An 18,732-nucleotide genomic window follows, 5' to 3' on the forward strand; every position below is an offset into this window, starting at 1 on the left:
GTTGGTGTGGTTTGGTCATGAGAGCGAATCCCGAGTGACAAAACAAAGCCAACCGTGGGTAAATCCAGCATTACCCACACCCAGAAGTCGGTTATTGCTATTATACAATGACATTATTTAAGAAAAAAAATAATAAATTTTCTTAAATAATGGCATTGTATAATGCCTCCTTGCTGCCCTTCCGCAGCTGTCTGGTATTCTGCGGCAGTTCTGATATACTGCGCATGCGTATGCCTATGCAGTACATCAGAGCTGTGGGCAAAAACAATGGAGAAAGCAAGATCTCCGTTGCTTTTTACAAACTGTTTTACTATGTTAAATGGGTTTAACATAGCGAGACAGCTTTAAAAAAAGGAACGGAGCCGTTGCTTTTTTTAAAGCTGTCTCGCTATGTTAAACCCATTAAATATAGCGAAACAGTTTGTAAAAAGAAACAGTTTCGCTATGTTAAATGGGTTTAACATAGCGAGACAGCTTTAAAAAAAACAACGGAGCCGTTGCTTTTTTTAAAGCTGTCTCGCTATGTTAAACTCATTTAACATAGTGAAACAGTTTGTAAAAAGCAATGGAGAATGCAAGATCTCCGTTGCTTTTTACAAACTGTCTCGCTATGTTAAATGAGTTTAACATAGCGAGACAGCATTAAAAAAAGCAACGGAGAATCTTGGTTGCTTTTTTTAATGCTGTCTCGCTATGTTAAATGAGTTTAACATAGCGAGACAGTGTGAAGCAATGGAGATCTTGCGTTCTCCATTGCTTTTTACAAAAAAAAAAAAGAGCTATAGTAATGGAAAAAGTCCGGGTGACCAGACCTTTTTCCATTACTATAACTCTAATTTACAACGTGCACGCTGACTAATCAGCATGCACGTTTTTTGAATATTAATGGAGGGTCGTTGTATAATAGATCTTTACAGTATATATGAATAACTTAAATTTTGTGTCAGTGACATACATGCTAATTGTGTTATCTTAGTGAACTTGTTTCTATACTGCATTTTAAATGGCTTATACAACTTATATCAATGTTATATATGATTCACCAGTGCTATAATAATGCTATGCAGCATAGAGTAGGTTAGTGTTAATGTCAACAAACTATTGTATGCTTATTGTTTATGCGAAAAGACCCTGGTCATGACTGAAAAGGTTCCACAAACAACTCATCTACTCACAGACAAGAAATAGCTACCCACTGCACAATCACTGTAGAGCTGAGGAGCAGTGTCACAAGAGGCAAGAAGCTAGAGAAGGTTTCTAAGCAACTCAGTTGGGGCAAAACTATAGAAGGGCAGTATGTTTTGCCAGGAGGTTTCTGGCTGGTGAAGGAGGACTCACACAGACTGCAGAATCTGATGGTAACAGACAAAGAGTGGAAGGTGAAAACGAATAACAAATAGCACATACGTTGGGTGATGTAGAAGAGAAAAAGGGATGAAAACACAATGTTTCCTCGTTTTTTTAGGCATTGGGGGTATAGCAGACCAGTGACACCTGATGACAGACTATATTGGGTCCCAGTTCTATTCTGCCACATGTAAGTAAGTCTAAAGTTTATATATGTGGAACTGGTATGTCACTGCCAGCCTTTTGGCATTGTGGTTAGCAGGGCAGACATTTGAACATGGGATCCTTGAGGGGTGCACAGCTGATATTTCATTTATGCCCTGACAAATGAAACTTGCCCTGTAACTGTGAGCAGCATAACCGATTTCTTTATGAAGCTGGATGTATTTTTAGTGTCACGTCTAAAGAATTATGTAATTCCACATTTGCTTATGTGAAATGAGGAGCCGCAGAGGTCTTTCTTGCAAACTGCTAATATTTAAAACAAGCTCACAGACTTGTGATAGTGCCTTAACTTGAGCATATACTGTCTTAGAATCTGGCCCAATATATAAATAATAAAAGACACGAGAATATCAAAAATATCGTTGACTCCCAAAGTATCCTTGCAGCAAACAATCAGGAACAAATGAAAGCAGCAAAACTGTCAGGATACACCACGAGAATAATTCGTAAAATCTTCTTTATTCAAGCAAATGACAAAATGGATAAGCGCTTTCACATGCTGTGCACATGCTTCATCAGATCTGATGAAGCATGCGCACAGCATGTGAAAGCGCTTATCCATTTTGTCATTTGCTTGAATAAAGAAGATTTTACGAATTATTCTCGTGGTGTATCCTGACAGTTTTGCTGCTTTCATAAATAATAAAAGGTGAGGAATGATCTAAATTAAAAACAGATATTAGAAACACAATATCCTTCATGTTCACAGCAGGTGCTTTGGATGAGCTTTCCTAAAGTGAATGCCTGTGTCACTACTTTAAATATTATTATTTTGTTATGAGTCAAAATCCGATATCTCAGTGGGAGGAATGAGCTGGGGAAATCGAAAAGGGGTAAATAAACCCCATAGAGATCACCTTATATTCTTGGAACACGTATTAGTCATCTTTTAGCACAATCAGATATCTTGTGCCATATGGCAGTCCTAAGTTTGACATCGCCTCCTGTGCTCTACACTTCCAAATGAGACATAAGACATGACCTTACGTGCCATCTGTACTTCCTCCTTAGGTCCACATCTTTATTGAGCCATTGAATCCTTTGAGTCTATACCATGTATTTATTTATATTTATATATTTTGTTAACCAGGTTGTCCAGTAAGTTTATAGTCCATATTCATTGCAGATCTGGTGCAACTGTCTGGTTAAGTGAATTGCTCAGAGTTAACTAGCAGCAAAATGGTTACTGAAGGAATGAGACCTAGGACTACAGGAGGTAGCTTGCTGATAGTACAAAGCCCAGGTCCCCTGCACTACACTGCTTTATCTCTTTTCTTTGTTATAATTCATCAAATACAATCAAATTGCCTTTATCTCACCATCTTAATGACTGCCTTTATTTGTTGCCCAACAACTGTCTACAGGATGGAGCACAATAAACCAAATGTGACCTCTCTTGTTCTCTGTATAGGGGCAATGTGTTACCTATGTTCCCCAAATCCATATGTCACAACACAGCATTCTGTTAGCTTCCAGGTGTAATACTTAGCTGTGCCCAGAATCATTCATTCTGGGATTTTGATATCAGCTCTCTTCTCTGCACTGTTTCTTATCATATTCAACAACACTAAGTTTTCTCTCTGAATTTGTGCCCCAAAACTTACTACATTCTGAATAATTAACTATAAATCAAGATGTTCCAAAATTTACTGCATTCTGTAAAATTAAATATAAATCAAGATGCCATCTTTCTACAAATACTTTGACTAGTAGCACATTTTTTATTGCAGCAATGTTTATGTTATCAGCAACATTTACTATAGTTCTCAGGCCCTAGATTATGTCAGTCTCCTTAATAAATGCTGGATAGGACTGAGCCTAGAAAAGACTTGTGTATCACCACAGTATAGGTTCATAGGTTCATAAGTGTCTACTAGGCTAATGGCCCTGGAGCCTTTACAAGCTTTGCCCATAGGATTACCCTGGCATCATGCCACCTGACCTTAATTCCCAGTGCCTCTGTTGAGTAGAGCCACTGGAGTGATTCCCAGGGTAAATTTTTTATTTCCCATCCACTCATCAAAATTTCACTTGAAGAGGGCCAGTGATGTGCTCTGTTTGACATGTATGGGAAATCTATTCCATAGCATGGGTAGTCTCTGGGTTATGAACCTGTCCCTTCAGGACATTCTGTTGATTGTGGTAATGAGGTTGAGGTCTCTGGACCGTGTGGTGTGCAGAGAATGGGATTTCTTTAGATGTAGCATTTCTAACAGACCTGGGTCAGACATGGCTTTGTAAGTCAAGCAGATTAATCTCACTGTAAGTCTAGCAAATTAATCTCACTGGAGATCCACATCCCGCCCCCACCCCCAGCAAAAAAGACCACAGTGAAGAACTTCTCAAAAGCAAACTTCACACTTCTTAAGACTGGAGTGGTATCCTTCAAGGCCCCCGAGCCAGTGGAAACCACAACCCACGCTGCTGAAACCCTTACAAATGCCTTCTACGAGCACCTCCAGGAATGTATGGATCAAGCAATCCCTAATAAAATCAAGACCCTTTCCACCAAAGGCAGGCGCCCGGTCTGGTGGACCCCAGCCATAAAAAACTCTACAACAAGAGGAGAAAGCTACTACATGACAGAGCAAAATCCCTAAAAGGGAAGGCATCTCTGATCAATACTAGCAAAAACTACGATCACTCATAAAATCATCCAAGGCCAACTTTGAGAGAAAAATCGCTAATGACACAAAAGACAATCATAAGGCCTTCTTTAGCTATGTTAGAAACCTGGGTGGAAACTCCCAGATATGCTCAGAATTAGTCCAAAATGATAAAAAAATCACTGAACCAACAGACATTGCCAACATACTGGCAGACAGGTTCAGTGCAAATTTCTCCCCTCCCTCCCCCCCAAAAGGAGAAATATCTATCCCACCAGAGTCTAGCCTCTCAAACATCTCAGATGCCCAGGTGAGCGCTGCTCTCTCTAAAGCAAAAAACACAACATCAATGGGACTGGACGGTGTCCCTGGCTGTGTGCTACACGAACTCAATGAGGAACTAAACCCACACATAAGGTTGCTGTTTAATCTTAGCCTTACTACAGGATACGTACCCAAAGAATGGCGTACGGCAACTGTGGTCCCACTCCACAAAGGCGGTGCTTCTACGGACCCTGGAAATTACCGCCCCATAAGCTTGACGAGCCTTGTCTGCAAAGCTATGGAGAGGATCATAATGGAACTCATAAATAAAGACATTGGGGACCTACAGACACTGGATCCTACCCAATTTGGCTTTGTCAAGGGCAGATCCTGCCTCTTGAACTTGGTCGACTTTTTCAAAACAGTCACTAAGGCCATTGATGAGGGTAAGGCAGTTCACACAGCCTACCTTGACCTAGCAAAAGCGTTCGACACAATACCCCACTCGGGCATCATAGAAAAGCTCACCAGCTTAGATGTAAACCCATATGTCACAAGATGGGTTGCAAACTGGCTCAAGGACAGAACACACAGGGTTGGAGTTGCTGGTGCCATGTCAGACTCTAAGCCGGTCACGAGCGGTGTCCCACAGGGCTCAGTCCTGGGCCCCATCTTGTTCAGCATTTATTTTTCTGAAGTGCAGGCAAACATAGGGGGATTGTGGCTGACAAAATTTGCAGATGACTGCAAACTGGGCACCATAATTGACACTCCATCAGACACAGACATCCTCCAGAGAGGTCTCATAGAAATGGATAACTGGTGCCAGAGCCATGGCCTTAAGCTAAATGCCAAAAAATGTATAGTCATACCCTTTGGGAAAAACAAGGTAACCCCTAATTACCACATAGGTGGTAATACATTAAACACGGAAGAAGTTATCAGGGACCTGGGGACCCAAGTTGACAGTAACCTCTCTTTTGACACTCACATTGCCAAAGTGGTTAGGAAGACCTTCTACATTGCCCACCTGATCATGAAGGGATTCACATCCAGATCAGGAGAGGTCATTGTACCCCTGTACTCTTCACTTATCAGACCAATGATTGAGTACAACGCCCCATTCGGAATGTACCTTACCCGACACCTGCAGCAGTTGGAAAGACCCCAAAAGTTCCTCACCAAAAGGATAAAGGGGCTCAAACATATGTCATCGATGCCCGACTGAAGAAACTCCAGCTCTATTCAGTCGCATACCGTCTGCTCAGAGGTGATCTGTGCCTGACATACAAGGCCATGTCCAACCCGGAATTAATGGACATGCTCCACCTCAAAAAATCCAAATCCACCAGAGCCACGAGAGCAAGAGACTTAAACCTCAACACGGATATAAATAGGACGTGCTGGAGGGACAGATTCATCACCCAGAGACTCCCTACACTATGGAGCAGAATCCCAGTCCATGTGAGGCAGAGCCCCTCACTGACTCTGTTCAAGAGAAATCTTGACGAGTGGATGGGAGATCGTAGGTTTACCCCGGGAATCATCTCTGTGTCACTGCTGGACAGAGGAACAGCAAACTAATGGGTATAGTATTCTCATCCTAAGGGGTGGTGAAAGCCACACACATTCTGGCTAGACTTATAAATGCCCTAGGGCAGATAGCCTAGTATGAACCTATGAACCTATGAACCTAAGAGATCGCTTCTAAGAGGACAAGTGTTTAAGGCCTAGAATCCTCTTTGTGAGGTACTTTTGTGGTCTCTCCAGTTGTTGCAGGTGTCTAGTGAGGTACATGCCAAATGGGGCATTGTACTCAATGATTGGCCTAATGAGGGAAGAGTAGAGGGAGACAATGACCTCTTTCTTCCTGGATGCAAAACCTTTTGTAATGAGATGTGCCACATAGAAGGACTTTCTGACCACAGTGGCAATGTGGTGGTCAAAAGAGAGTTTGCTGTCAACCTGTGTTCCCAGATCTCTTATAACATCTTCTGTATTCAGTGGACTACCATCGATGTGGCAATTCATGGGAACTGGGTTTTTCCCAAAGGGGATGATGACACATTTTTTGGCATTGATCTTAAGGCCATGGTTTTGACACCAGTCATTCGTCTCAGTGAGGCCTTTCTGTAGGATGTTAACATCACTTGGGGAGTTAATAATATCTCCCAGCTTGCAATTGTCTGTGAACTTTGTCAGACAGAGTCCCTTCGTGTTGGCTTGGACTTCAGAGAAGTAGATACCAAACAGGAGAGGACTCAGGACTGAACCCTGTGGGACTCCACTCATGACTGGTCGGCAGTCTGACTTGGAGTCAGCTACTTTTACTCTGTGGGTTCTATCTGTGAGCCAGTTTGCAACTCACCTAGTGATATAAGGGTTGATGCCTAGCTTATTGAGTTTTTCTATGATTCCTGAGTGGGAAATGGTATCAAAGGCTTGGCCAGATCAAGGCAGGCTATATGAACCACCTTGCCTTCATCCACAGCACTGGTGACTGACTCAAAGAAGTTGATCTTCACAAAACCAAACTGTGTGGGATCCAGAGTTTGGAGATTCCCTATATCCTTGTTTATTAGGTCCATGATGATGTGTTCCATAGCTTTGCATATCAGACTTGTCAGGCTAATGGGGCGATAGTTCCCAGGGTCTGTAGTTGCTCCTCCTTTGTGAAGAGGGATGACTGTAGCAGTGCATTATTCGGTAGGGACAAAGCCTGAGGTGAGGCTGTGATTGAGCAGGGCACACTAGTGAGGTGCCAGTTCACTCTGTAGCTCATATAGAACACAGCCAGGGATATTGTCAGGTCCCATAGAAGCTGTATTCTTGGCCTTGGACAGTGCTGTTTTAACCTGTGCAGCAGTAATAATGGGTACCTGGCAATCTTCTGGTATTATGATTGGTCCTTTGGGGGTGGAGAGAGGGGTAAAGTTGGCAATGAATCTGTTGGCCAATATATTGGCAATATCTGTTGGCTCGGTATAGGAGGTACCATTGTGCAGTAGCTCAGAGCAAATCTGGTTATTACCATGGAGATTCTTTACATAACTATAGAAGGCCTTGTGGTTGTCTTTACTATCTGTTGCAATTAGAGTTTTAATTTCACTTTATGCACTTGTTCATGACAGCAACCATTGTACTCTGTCCTTGGCCTAGTTCCTTACCCATCTCATATTCTGTGTTATTCACACCCTTCATTTGGTGGTTAGGTAGAAACACATGAAAGCATTGATATCTGTGTTTTGTTGCTTTGCATGATTTGAAGATATATTTTTGTGCATGCATTGCAGTAGACAACTATGCAACAACAGGTCATTCTGTATCAAAAGCATCATTATAAATGAATATCAGGTTGAGGTATGACAACATGTAACAGCAGCCTTTGTTTGCCACTGTCCAATTTATTTTGTGATATTTCTTGGCAGATATTTTAGAACAGATACTATAATGTGTTTATGAATGTGGCAAAATATATGAAAAGCAGCCTTCCATTGCCAAAAGTTTACGTTTGTTGCTTGATATATAGATAATGCAATTCTGCCAATTCAGAAAACAATACTGGCTCCCATTTTAGTATGGATCTGCTCATTCCTAGATTTAAAGCCTTTTCATTCATTCAAGCCTTTAACACCTTTTATGTATACTTCCATTTCACATCCATAGTTCGTTATAGCGTCCAGAACTTTTTAGGATGTGGCTTCTTTAAGTAAGTAATTTACAAGCTAATAACAGGTAGTATTAGAAATTACAAGTATTTATTAACAAAATGACACTAAGATTGTTACTCTAGGATGTTCTGCAGTACAGAAAGTAATCACTGTTTGTCACTTATTATTCATGTTTTTATATTTATATTCATATATTCATAACTGAGAACCCTACATCTTATTGAGGAGCGTGGAGTGATATGCTATCATGGGGGACAGGAAAATTCATAGTCATTGGCCATTTATATAACACTATACCTGAGATATTTCTAACTGTTTATTAGTAATTATGAAAACAAATAATATTTCCATATGTACTTAATGTTGTTGTTGTGTCTTTCGGCTTTTCCCGGTTAGGGGGTCGCCACAGCGGAACTCCGGTCCGCTAATGATTGGCAGTAGACTTTTACATGCTGAGTTGCCAGCCCTGATGCACAACCTTCAAAAAAGGTACGCCCATTCATGCATGTCTCCACACAGAAGACGCTTTAGCTGAGAATCGAACAGGACAACGTCTTACTGTGAGGCGACAACGCTACTGCAGCACCACCACCACAGTTCTACACGTACTTAATACTTCGAAAAAAACAAATGACTTGCAAACGGTTGCATGACATCAGGTGAAACAATAGATGACGTTAAAAAATGTCTTTGATATTTGTACTGTAAGCTGCAAATCTTGACAGAAATTCAGTGTTATTTATATTGCTATTTATACAATTAATTACATGGGTTGATATTTCTGTAAAAATCTCAATAAACATATACAACTAGAGAAATTTATTGTTGCCATGTGAAAGCTTATGTCTAGTTAACAAAAATGTTCTAAAAATAAATGCCTAGGTTGTACAGTTTCCAAGATATGATAAGATGTGAAAATATAGAAAAAAAAAATTGGGGTTTGTGTGGATTATAGTAAATTATTATATTCATGGAAACTCTATAAACAGACTAACTATTATCAGTGTATAAAATATTTTTTACTGATAGCGCTATGTGTACAATTATAATATTGTTTATTGTTCACAAATGCTTACATTTGTTTATCTTATACTTTTTAAGTTTATTTCTCAGCAATACAGGATGTATATATGGCTGCCAGAGGTGTGACATTCCACACCACACAGGTGTTATTGAGTTAAAGGAAAAAGCCCCTCCAGGGCCGTGATAGTGAGCAATGAGCAGTATTTGTAACAATTGCAAATAGGTGCCCCATTGAACAGACTGCACCCATGCAGAACACAGCTAAGTTTCAATATTACACTGAGGAAAACCAGTTATCATTGCAGTTATTAATAAAGATGGAAATAGAGTCACTTAATTTTGAGAGGACTTTCTGTTTCTTGCAGATTAGTGAGGTAGTACAGGGATCCGTTACTCTAAAGATGCAAATGTATTCTGTTTAGCTGGGCTCTAACTAGGTTAAAGTTCGATTGCTGGTTTGCTGCTGTGGATTTACAGTAGGTAGGGGTAGCACAGCTTTACTGCTCCTTAATTACCACTTGCTAAAGCAAAGTGGGCTACTGAACAATGAACTTAGCTCAAGATGAAATAAGTACTAATTTATGTTACACATTGTGCAGGAAGTAGATATTTCTTGTCACAACAATGAACAAGGACACATGGTGTAGCACAGATGAAACTTAGCTGGCCTCTAAATAATTTATGAGTAAATTACAAGGAAGAGTTATACAGTATTAATAGTAGCAGGCTGCAACATGTGACAGTATCAACTGACCAGTTTGTACTATAAGATGTTTATAGTGGAAAACACACCTTCGCTATCTTCAACAATCTGTTGTCTGTTTTTACCTATTTGCAAACCATAACTGTTTCTCCTACAACTTTATCAGCTTTTTTATCTAGTTAATTATTAACTACTGTATTCATTCATTCCTTTATTTCAATTTATTAAACAGGTAGGTAGCTGGTCAGTCTGACCTTTTTTAGCCATGATCTGGGCTCTAGATAGAGCAAAAACAGGAGCTGACAATTACAATAATACGTTCAGCAAGGTTTACAATACAGATCATGCAGAATGTTAGCAACAGTAACATTCATTTCAGAGATGAATTCATCTTTAACCGACTGACTGACATGAGGTTTATTGTATAATGCATATATAATGCATGTATAAGTTAGAATACTGCTCTGTGTGCATTAAGGGATTATTCTGAATATATACATCAACATTTCAATGCAATAAGATTAGCAGAGGTATTCATATTTAAATATGCACAAGTAAGAACATTATCATTTGCATGTAAGGAACAGCAATGATACATGCCTGCCAGTTGTATGACTTGTATTTAATCCACTGTCACCTAGGTAGTTGCAAGTATTTGCTTTTATTAGGTGTTGTTTTAGACTGGCTTTGAAGCATACCTTTTAGTTTATTTCCTTAAGAATTCCAGACAAAGACAAAAATAATGGGAGAACAAAAGCCTAAAATCAGAGATAATTTTCAAAAGGCTCACTACTGAAATACCAGGTATCGCAATACCAAATCCTGAAATACCAAAAAAAAAAAAAAAAATTAACGAAAATACATGAGAAGGCTGAACATCAAACATTGCCTTTGCAAGCCCCTCCATCACACACGCACGCACACACACAAACACACACACACACACACACACACACACACACACACACACACACACACACACACACACACACACACACACACACACATATCAACTGTAAGATCACCATACCTTGGAGAAAAGGGAAATTCCAAGAACTGTCATTCTTGGACTTGATAGATACAAATCTGACTATTTGGTTATTCTGACTCCACATTTTGGGGCTTGACATTGTGAGTCTTGGCAATCCAGACAGATACCTTTTTAAACATTGTTTTAATTCATGCAAAAGTTAAGAGAATAACAGCTTTTACATCAACATACATTTTTTGAACAATAAGACGTATGTAACTGACATGAATGGCATTATCAACTGACTGCAAAAAAATTATGAGGGGCAGGGTAAAAATATGAGAAAGTCAGAAACGTTCTGTAAAATCAGGGACAGCTGCGATATACTCTGAAATATTTAATGTATTTTGTTTCTGGTGGTTTTATGTGGCTGGAACTGCTTTCATGCATGTCTTTTCACTGATAGCTTTTTCAAAAGGTGGTCTCTTTAGTGAGATTAGGTCACTTTAAGAATCTACAAGTGCTTTTCAGCCTGATAAGACACAGAAAATAGGTACACAGGCTCTTGAAAAGTACAGACATCAAGACACAAATCTTGAGCATAAAATCTGAATAACAAATAGCACAGAACTCTTCCTGCTTCCAGTTGAAATATGGGATACTACTTAGAAACATGTTCAAAAAACAGAGTGACAAAATGGTGGAAGAATTTAAGCACATTATCAAAGAGGCAGTGCAACATCTGTAGACTTTAATGAATTTTATTGAAAAATTCCAGTATACAAGGTTATTATAGCAATAACAGATGATATGGGTATGATATATTAAAAAAAAAAAACAAGTAATATCTGTGGTATCCCCGAAGTCTCAAAACAACCCACTAAACAAGCATAGTGAGTCCAAAAACAAAACAGTGTAAGAAACTTCTCTGTGTGGAAGATTTTCAGTCCATATATCTCTAGTTAATCATTGTATATTAATCAGATCAGACAAAAGTAGTAGAAGTAGTGAACTTAAACTCATCTTAAGTAAAAAAAAAATAATAAAAAATATATATAATTGTACAGAATTACTAAGTATTCAAAAGTAATCCAAGCAAGGCAGGCAGTCTGTTTCCAGCCGAAAATCCTTTATTAAGTACACAGACAAGCGATCCAAGTAAAGCAAAAATAGAGCAATAGTTTCCTCACAAGCTTTCTAAATATATACATACTTTTTATCAGGCAAGGGAGTGGTTTATTGTGCTGCAAAACAAAATGTTATTGAAGAAAACTGGGACATTATCAGAGCAAACCCTTTTCTGATTAACATCTTAGGTGAAGCCCCATCCTTTGTTTATAGGAAGGCCAGGAACATTAGAAGTTTTGTTGAATTTAAACCTAGACCATATGAGAGAAACACTAAAAGATGCAAATGTAATTGTACATTTTGTGTATTTATACAGCAAGACCAGTGCAGGGGGTGACGGTAACACTACAAAAGTAATTTATAGGGTGCAGTGCAATGAATGTGATGCATTCTATGTGGACAAACTGTAAATAAACTCAAGCGTAGGATTTCATGTCATCTGTCAGAAATCCGCTCTGGATGTAAAAATAATGCACTAGCCAAACACCTTTCTCTTCATAAAAGACTCACAGGTTTTAAGTTCCAGATACTGGATCGCATAGACATTGATGATCTTGAAGGAGACAATCCCAAATATTCTGGAGAAACATGAACTCATGTGGCAATTAAAGCTCATCTCTTTTAGGAAGCCTGGACTAAACAATTACTGTTCAATTAAAACTGTACTGGAACTTAAAAAACTGCCACATTGTTTGCATGACTAATTTTATTTTATTTTATTTTATTCTACCAGTTGGTTTTAAATACCATTTTAAATCAGTTGTAATTTAAGTGTATATTTTGTTTCCATCATCATACATTTTTTCTTATTATTCTTTTTTTTCTTTTTCTGGTTCTCATTTTTCCATTTTATTCAAAATGATGTGTAATAACAATACTATCTAATTATACAATAATATTTTTATAGATCGTTTTTAGGGTTCTTGTACACAGACCCGAAGAAGTCTAGAAGGACGAAAGTGATCTTTGTTAACAATAGGTTATGAAAATAGAATATGATTTTTACAATTGATTTTTACATGCAAAGTGTATATGTATATATTTATATATATTTCTGATTGCCAAATGGACTAAGGTTGATATATTTCCAGCCATGTAGTATATTGTCTTGGATAAAATCACAGACTTAATAATCTACTTAATAATCTGGTTAAATAAGAGGTACCACATCATTATAAATTTTATTTAAAGTACATAAGGGTTATATTATTATGACAGCTACTAAGTAGGGCAAGACCAGCTGCAATGTCACACTGATGGGGGAAGGGATGTGAATTTACCATGTGTACCAATAACACTTTGTTTTAGAGCATAATAAACCACTCCCTTGCCTGATAAAAAGTATATATATATATATATATATATATATATATATATATATATATATATATATATATATTTAGAAAGCGTGTGAAGAAACTATTACTCTATTTTTGCTTTACTTGGATCGCTTGTCTGTGTACTTAATAAAGGATTTTCAGTTAGAAACAGACTGGCTGCCTTGTTTGGATTACTTTTGAATACTTAATAATTCTGTACAATTATATATATATTTTTTTTTACTTAAGAGGAGTTTAAGTTCGCTACTTCGGTTACTATTGTCTGATCTGATTAATATACAGTGATTAACTAGAGATATATGGACTGAAAATCTTCTACACACAGAAGTTTTTACACTGTTTTGGTATGATATATTGAAGATTTACCCATAGTTGGTGTGGTTTAATCACAAGGGTGAAGCCTGAGTGATTAAACAAAGCCAACCATATAGCACATCACAGTGTTGGTTATTGCCATTATACACTGACATTATTTAAAAAAAAAAATTACTTACTTTTCTTAAATAATGTCTTTGTATAATGGCACTGTAGTGTTCTTCCATGTTGTTTCACAATTCTGCTACTTTGTTGATGTACTGCGCATGTGTATGTGACTTTGTTCCCACATTTACATAGAGCATCTGTGCTTTGGAAAGCAAGCAATGGAGATAGGAAGATCTCTGTTGCTTATTTATTTATTTATTTTTTAGGGGGGGCTGTAACATGCTTACCTGGCAGGGGGAATACCATGATCAAGAAGATGGTTTCCCCATGGTGAGGCTCTTCCATTGCACATTTTGGTTGGGTTGACCCTTGTGATTTCCCCAAATGTGGGAAACTCAACTGCATAATTTATGGTAGTGGGGGATTGAGTTTGCACAGCTGGGTGGGAAGTTGGCATAATGGTTAAGGTGTTTGCCTTACAGACGCAAGGTATAGGGTTTGATTCTCACATGGGGTAATTGGCAGGGCTTAAAATGTCTTACAAGGGTAGTTAGCCTAGTACTAATCTATGGACAGTTTAGAGGTATGAGAGAGGGGGAAAATCCGATATGTTTTGCAGAACGTACCTGATTTCTCTTGTATTTTCTCTGCTCTCGTAAGTACCTCTAAACTGTCTGGAGCTTATAGCTTTTTTTCTTATTTTAAGAAATGTGGACTAAATAAAGGAGGGGGATGGGTAATGTTGCTCTTTGCATTGTCTAAAAGAAAGAAAGTCTGAAACTGAAATGTATGTCATTATTTATTGTTTTTGTTCCTTACTGATTTCACTTTCAGGCTTTCCTTCAGACTAATGCGTGTCTACATATACTAGGATAAACAAGTCTGGCCACTTTAGCAACTATACTTTTACTATTGGTATATTCTTGATTTACAATGGGTACGCTGATTAGACTGACCAATCACCATGCTCATTTTTGAATGTTAATGACCAGTCGTATAATTATTTTTACTGCTGAATAGGGAGATATAACATGTATGCCCTCTTTCTTTAAATTATTGGTGGCACTAGTATGTTGGTCATGTAGTATGTTTTTTCTGTTAATTAGATGGCTTCACAAATCACATGTGATGAGGGGGGATTCAGAAAATTGCTTGAAGGTGTAAATCAAGCTTAAAAATTGAGATACACCTCCAAAAACAGGTACAACATGCATAGCGGTAAATCAGGCCTGAACATAGATATGTTCCCATAAAACAGGGGCAGTTGAAAGGTCTGCCTGCTTCTTGGCCATCACTTTCTAACCTTCCCAGCATATATGTGATGGCTGCCTTCCTCCCTCAATCTTATCTACTGCTCCTTGATACTGTGTTTTGGAAAAAGATCTTTAGATTCAAATGACTAACAAGAACAAAATAAATAACAAAGACAAATCAATGAAGTGCTGATTAAGTGGCTCTGGATATTTTTTTAACATTTGTTGACCAGGAATGTCCGACTAGGTTCCACAGAGCCTGTTTTCAGTGGAGGCCCAGGAAGAAACACTCCAGATGCATGTCTTTGGAATGTGGGAGGAAACCCACACGAACACAGGGAGAACATGCAAACTCCACACAGAAGGCAACCCAGCCGAGAATCGAACCGGAGAACCTCTTGCTGTGAGGCAACAACGTTAACCCCTGCACCACTGTGCCACCCATATTCAAACCTGTGTCATGGGCATTATTCTACCATAATAAAACTTCCTCCACTACAGGCAATACTCAGTTGTTACACTTAATTATCAACAATCACAGGGTGCCACATTATTACTATATTGTCTAACATTGTTTACAAAACAAAATACAAGCAGTTGAAGGAACCTACTTACTTTGTTTGTGAAGTGGAATAATCCAGTCTCAGCATTCTGTAAAGAAATGTTTTACCCTGAAGACAGAAGTTATGGTGATCACAAGAACAGATGGTTTATAGGTGTATATTTACAATGATTAAATTAACTTTAAACAAAACTGTCAATCAGCATCTGACTGTTGAGGACTGTGCTTTGTGGGTCACTGTTAACATATCAAACTACGAATACTTAAGCTGTTAATCTGAAGCCACAGATAAGGAAAGGTACTAGAAAAAGATGCTCTTGGTTTAATTAAGAACACACTACTACATTTTTTGAAAAATAGGCTTTAACCAATGTTTAAAACGGGGGGGGGGGGCAGTCTACTTACGAAAGCCTGTAGATTCCATTCTAGAAGCTGTATTAACTGTGTCACCAAAGAGGCAATAACGAGGCATTTTAATGCCAACCACTCCTGCAGCACAAGGACCTGAAAGAAAAGGAGCAAGAAAAAATGAAATTCTCAAAATTCTTATTCTAACTCTTGGATTACAATTTCCTCTGTACACCAGAATTTGTTTTCAGATTTGCTGTGACATCATGCGAAGTGCAGTGGAGTTATGTCTCATACTCGTTAGGAAATCCTAAGATGTATTCTGTATAATAGAATGGAAATTTTAAACTGTGGAAATGTCATCTTTGAGTTGCCCGAAATACGCTTTCTCCAGGAGTAAAACATAGCATTTCCTACTGCAAAGAAGTAACTGGTGCCAGCCAGTACTGCATCCCTGTCACTACTGATATGATAACAACTTCAAAGCTGAGGCATTTTAAAAGTAAAACCCACCTTTTTTCACAATAATATACAATGTTGAAACATGATATGTAAAGCAAATGAGTCTGAAATCACCCTCAAAACTAAAAGGTACATTTCCAAGCATAATTTAAGAGGCAGGCAGAGAACTTTTCAAAAAATACTTGCATGTCATAACCTGCATTAAACTGAAAATGCTCGTTAGGAGCATTTATCAGTATGTGAAACTAAAATCACATTTGAGAATTTTTTTCTAAATAAAATACACCATTGGTGTGACATCTGGACAGAGGAAGGAGGACAAGGAGACATGGTGGTGGAATGATGAAGTACAGGAGAGTATACAGAGGAAGAGGCTGGCGAAGAAGAAGTGGGTTTGTCAGAGAGATGAAGAAAGTAGGAATGAGTATAAGGAGATGAGATGCATGGCAAAGAGACAGGTGGCGAAGGCTAAGGATAAGGCATATGGAGAGTTGTATGAGAGACTGGACACTAAAGAGGGAGAAAAGGACCTGTACCGATTGGCTAGACAGAGGGACAGAGCTGGGAAAGATGTGCAGCAGGTAAGGGTGATAAAGGACAGTGAGGGAAATGTACTCACAAGTGAGGAGAGTGTGTTGAGTAGATGGAAAGAGTACTTTGAAGGGCTGATGAATGAAGTGAATGAGAGAGAGAGAGAGAGAGAGAGAAGATTGGATGATGTGGGGATAGTGAATCAGGAAGAGAAGCAGATTAGCAAGGAGTAAGTAAGGACAGCTATGAAGAGGATGAAGAATGGAAAGGCTGCTTGCCCAGATGACATACCAGTGGAAGCATGGAGGTGCTTAGGAGAAATGGCAGTGGAATTTTTAACCAGATTGTTTAATGAAATTGTGGAAAGTCAGAGGATGCCTGAGGAGTGGAGAAAAAGTGTTTTGGTACCTATCTTTAAGAATAAGGGTGATGTGCAGAGCTGCAGTAACTACAAAGGGATAAAATTGATCAGTCACAGCTTGAAGTTATGGGAAAGAGTAGTGGAAGCTAGGTTAAGAAGGCAGGTGATGATTAGTGATCAGCAGTATTGTTTCATGCCAGGAAAGAGCACTACAGATGCAATATTTGCTCTGAGAGTGTTGTTGGAGAAATACAGAGAAGGTCAGAAAGAGTTGCATTGTGTCTTTGTGGACATAGAGAAAGCATATGACAGGGTGCCTAGAGAGGAGTTGTGGTTTTGTATGAGGAAGTCGGGAGTGGCAGAGAAGTATGTAAGAGTGGTACAGGATATGTACAAGGGTAGTGTGACATTGGTGAGATCTGCGGTGGGAGTGACAGATACATTTAAGGTGGAGGTGGGATTACATCAAGGATCAGCTCTGAGCCCTTTCTTATTTGCACTGGTGATGGACAGGTTGACAGATGAGATTAGACAGGAGGCCCCATGGACTATGATGTTTGCAGATGACATTGTGATATGTAGTGAGAGTAGGAACCAGGTTGAGGAGACCCTGGAGAGGTGAAGATATGCTTTAGAGAGGAGAGGAATGAAGGTCAGCAGGGCTAAAACAGAATATATGTGTGTAAATGAGAGGGAGGGTAGAGGAATGGTGAGGTTGCAGGGAGTAGAGTTGGCAAAGGTGGATGAGTTTACATACTTGGGATCAACAGTTCAGAGTAATGGTGAGTGTGGAAGAGAGGTGAAGAAGAGAGTATAGGCAGGGTGGAATGGTTGGAGAAAAGTGTCAGGCATGATTTGTGATAGACGGGTGCCAGTAAGAATGAAAGGGAAGGTCTACAAGAGGGTAGTGAGACCAGCTATGTTGTATGGGTTAGAGACGGTGGCATTGACGAAAAGGCAGGAGTCAGAGCTGGATGTGGCAGAGTTAAAGATGTTAAGATTTGCACTGGGTGTGACTAGGGTGGACAGGATTAGGAATCAGTATATTAGAGGGTCAGCTCAGGTTGGACAGTTTGGAGACAAAGCAAGAGAGGCAAGATTGAATTGGTTTGGACATGTGCTGAGGAGGGATGCTGGTTATATTGGGGAAAGGATGCTAAGGATGGAGCTGCCAGGTAAGAGGAAAAGAGGAAGGCCTAAGATAAGGTTTATGGATGTGGTGAGAGAGGACATGTAGGCAGTTGGTGTGAAAGAGCATGATGCAGAGGACAGGAAGAAATGGAAACAGATGATCCACTGTGGCGACCCCTAACGGGAACAGCCGAAAGAAGATGATGAAAATACACCATGGAATTCAGAATGACTTAGTACCTTAGCTCAAAAGGTTTCCCCAATGCATTAAGCTTTTCTGATTCATAAACTGCTGTGTAGCTAAGTTTTCTGCTTGCAGAGATTTCAGCACTGAAAGTGTTTTCACAAGTGAAGCCACATGGTAATGCGGCAATGCTTGGGAAA

The 18,732-nt window shown here is 39.0% G+C and overlaps 1 protein-coding gene and 1 non-coding gene across 2 annotated transcripts in view; one reads left to right on the top strand and one right to left on the bottom strand.

Moving 5' to 3' along the window:
- The window catches only part of LOC122814290 (heat-stable enterotoxin receptor-like), a 194,307-nt gene that overhangs the window by 97,850 nt on the left and 77,725 nt on the right, over window positions 1–18,732 (bottom strand). The window contains exon 2 of the mRNA XM_044086882.1: window positions 15,921–16,019. Within this exon, the coding sequence (XP_043942817.1) occupies window positions 15,921–16,019 (99 nt within the window). The remainder of the gene's footprint in view (window positions 1–15,920; window positions 16,020–18,732) is intronic.
- On the top strand, window positions 13,980–14,141 carry LOC122816827. Its single transcript, XR_006367101.1, has one exon. It is a non-coding gene; the product is annotated as a U1 spliceosomal RNA (small nuclear RNA).

This window comes from Protopterus annectens, chromosome 1.part1, assembly GCF_019279795.1.
Source record: "Protopterus annectens isolate FY-2018-M chromosome 1.part1, PAN1.0, whole genome shotgun sequence".
Classification (NCBI taxonomy): domain Eukaryota; kingdom Metazoa; phylum Chordata; order Ceratodontiformes; family Protopteridae; genus Protopterus; species Protopterus annectens.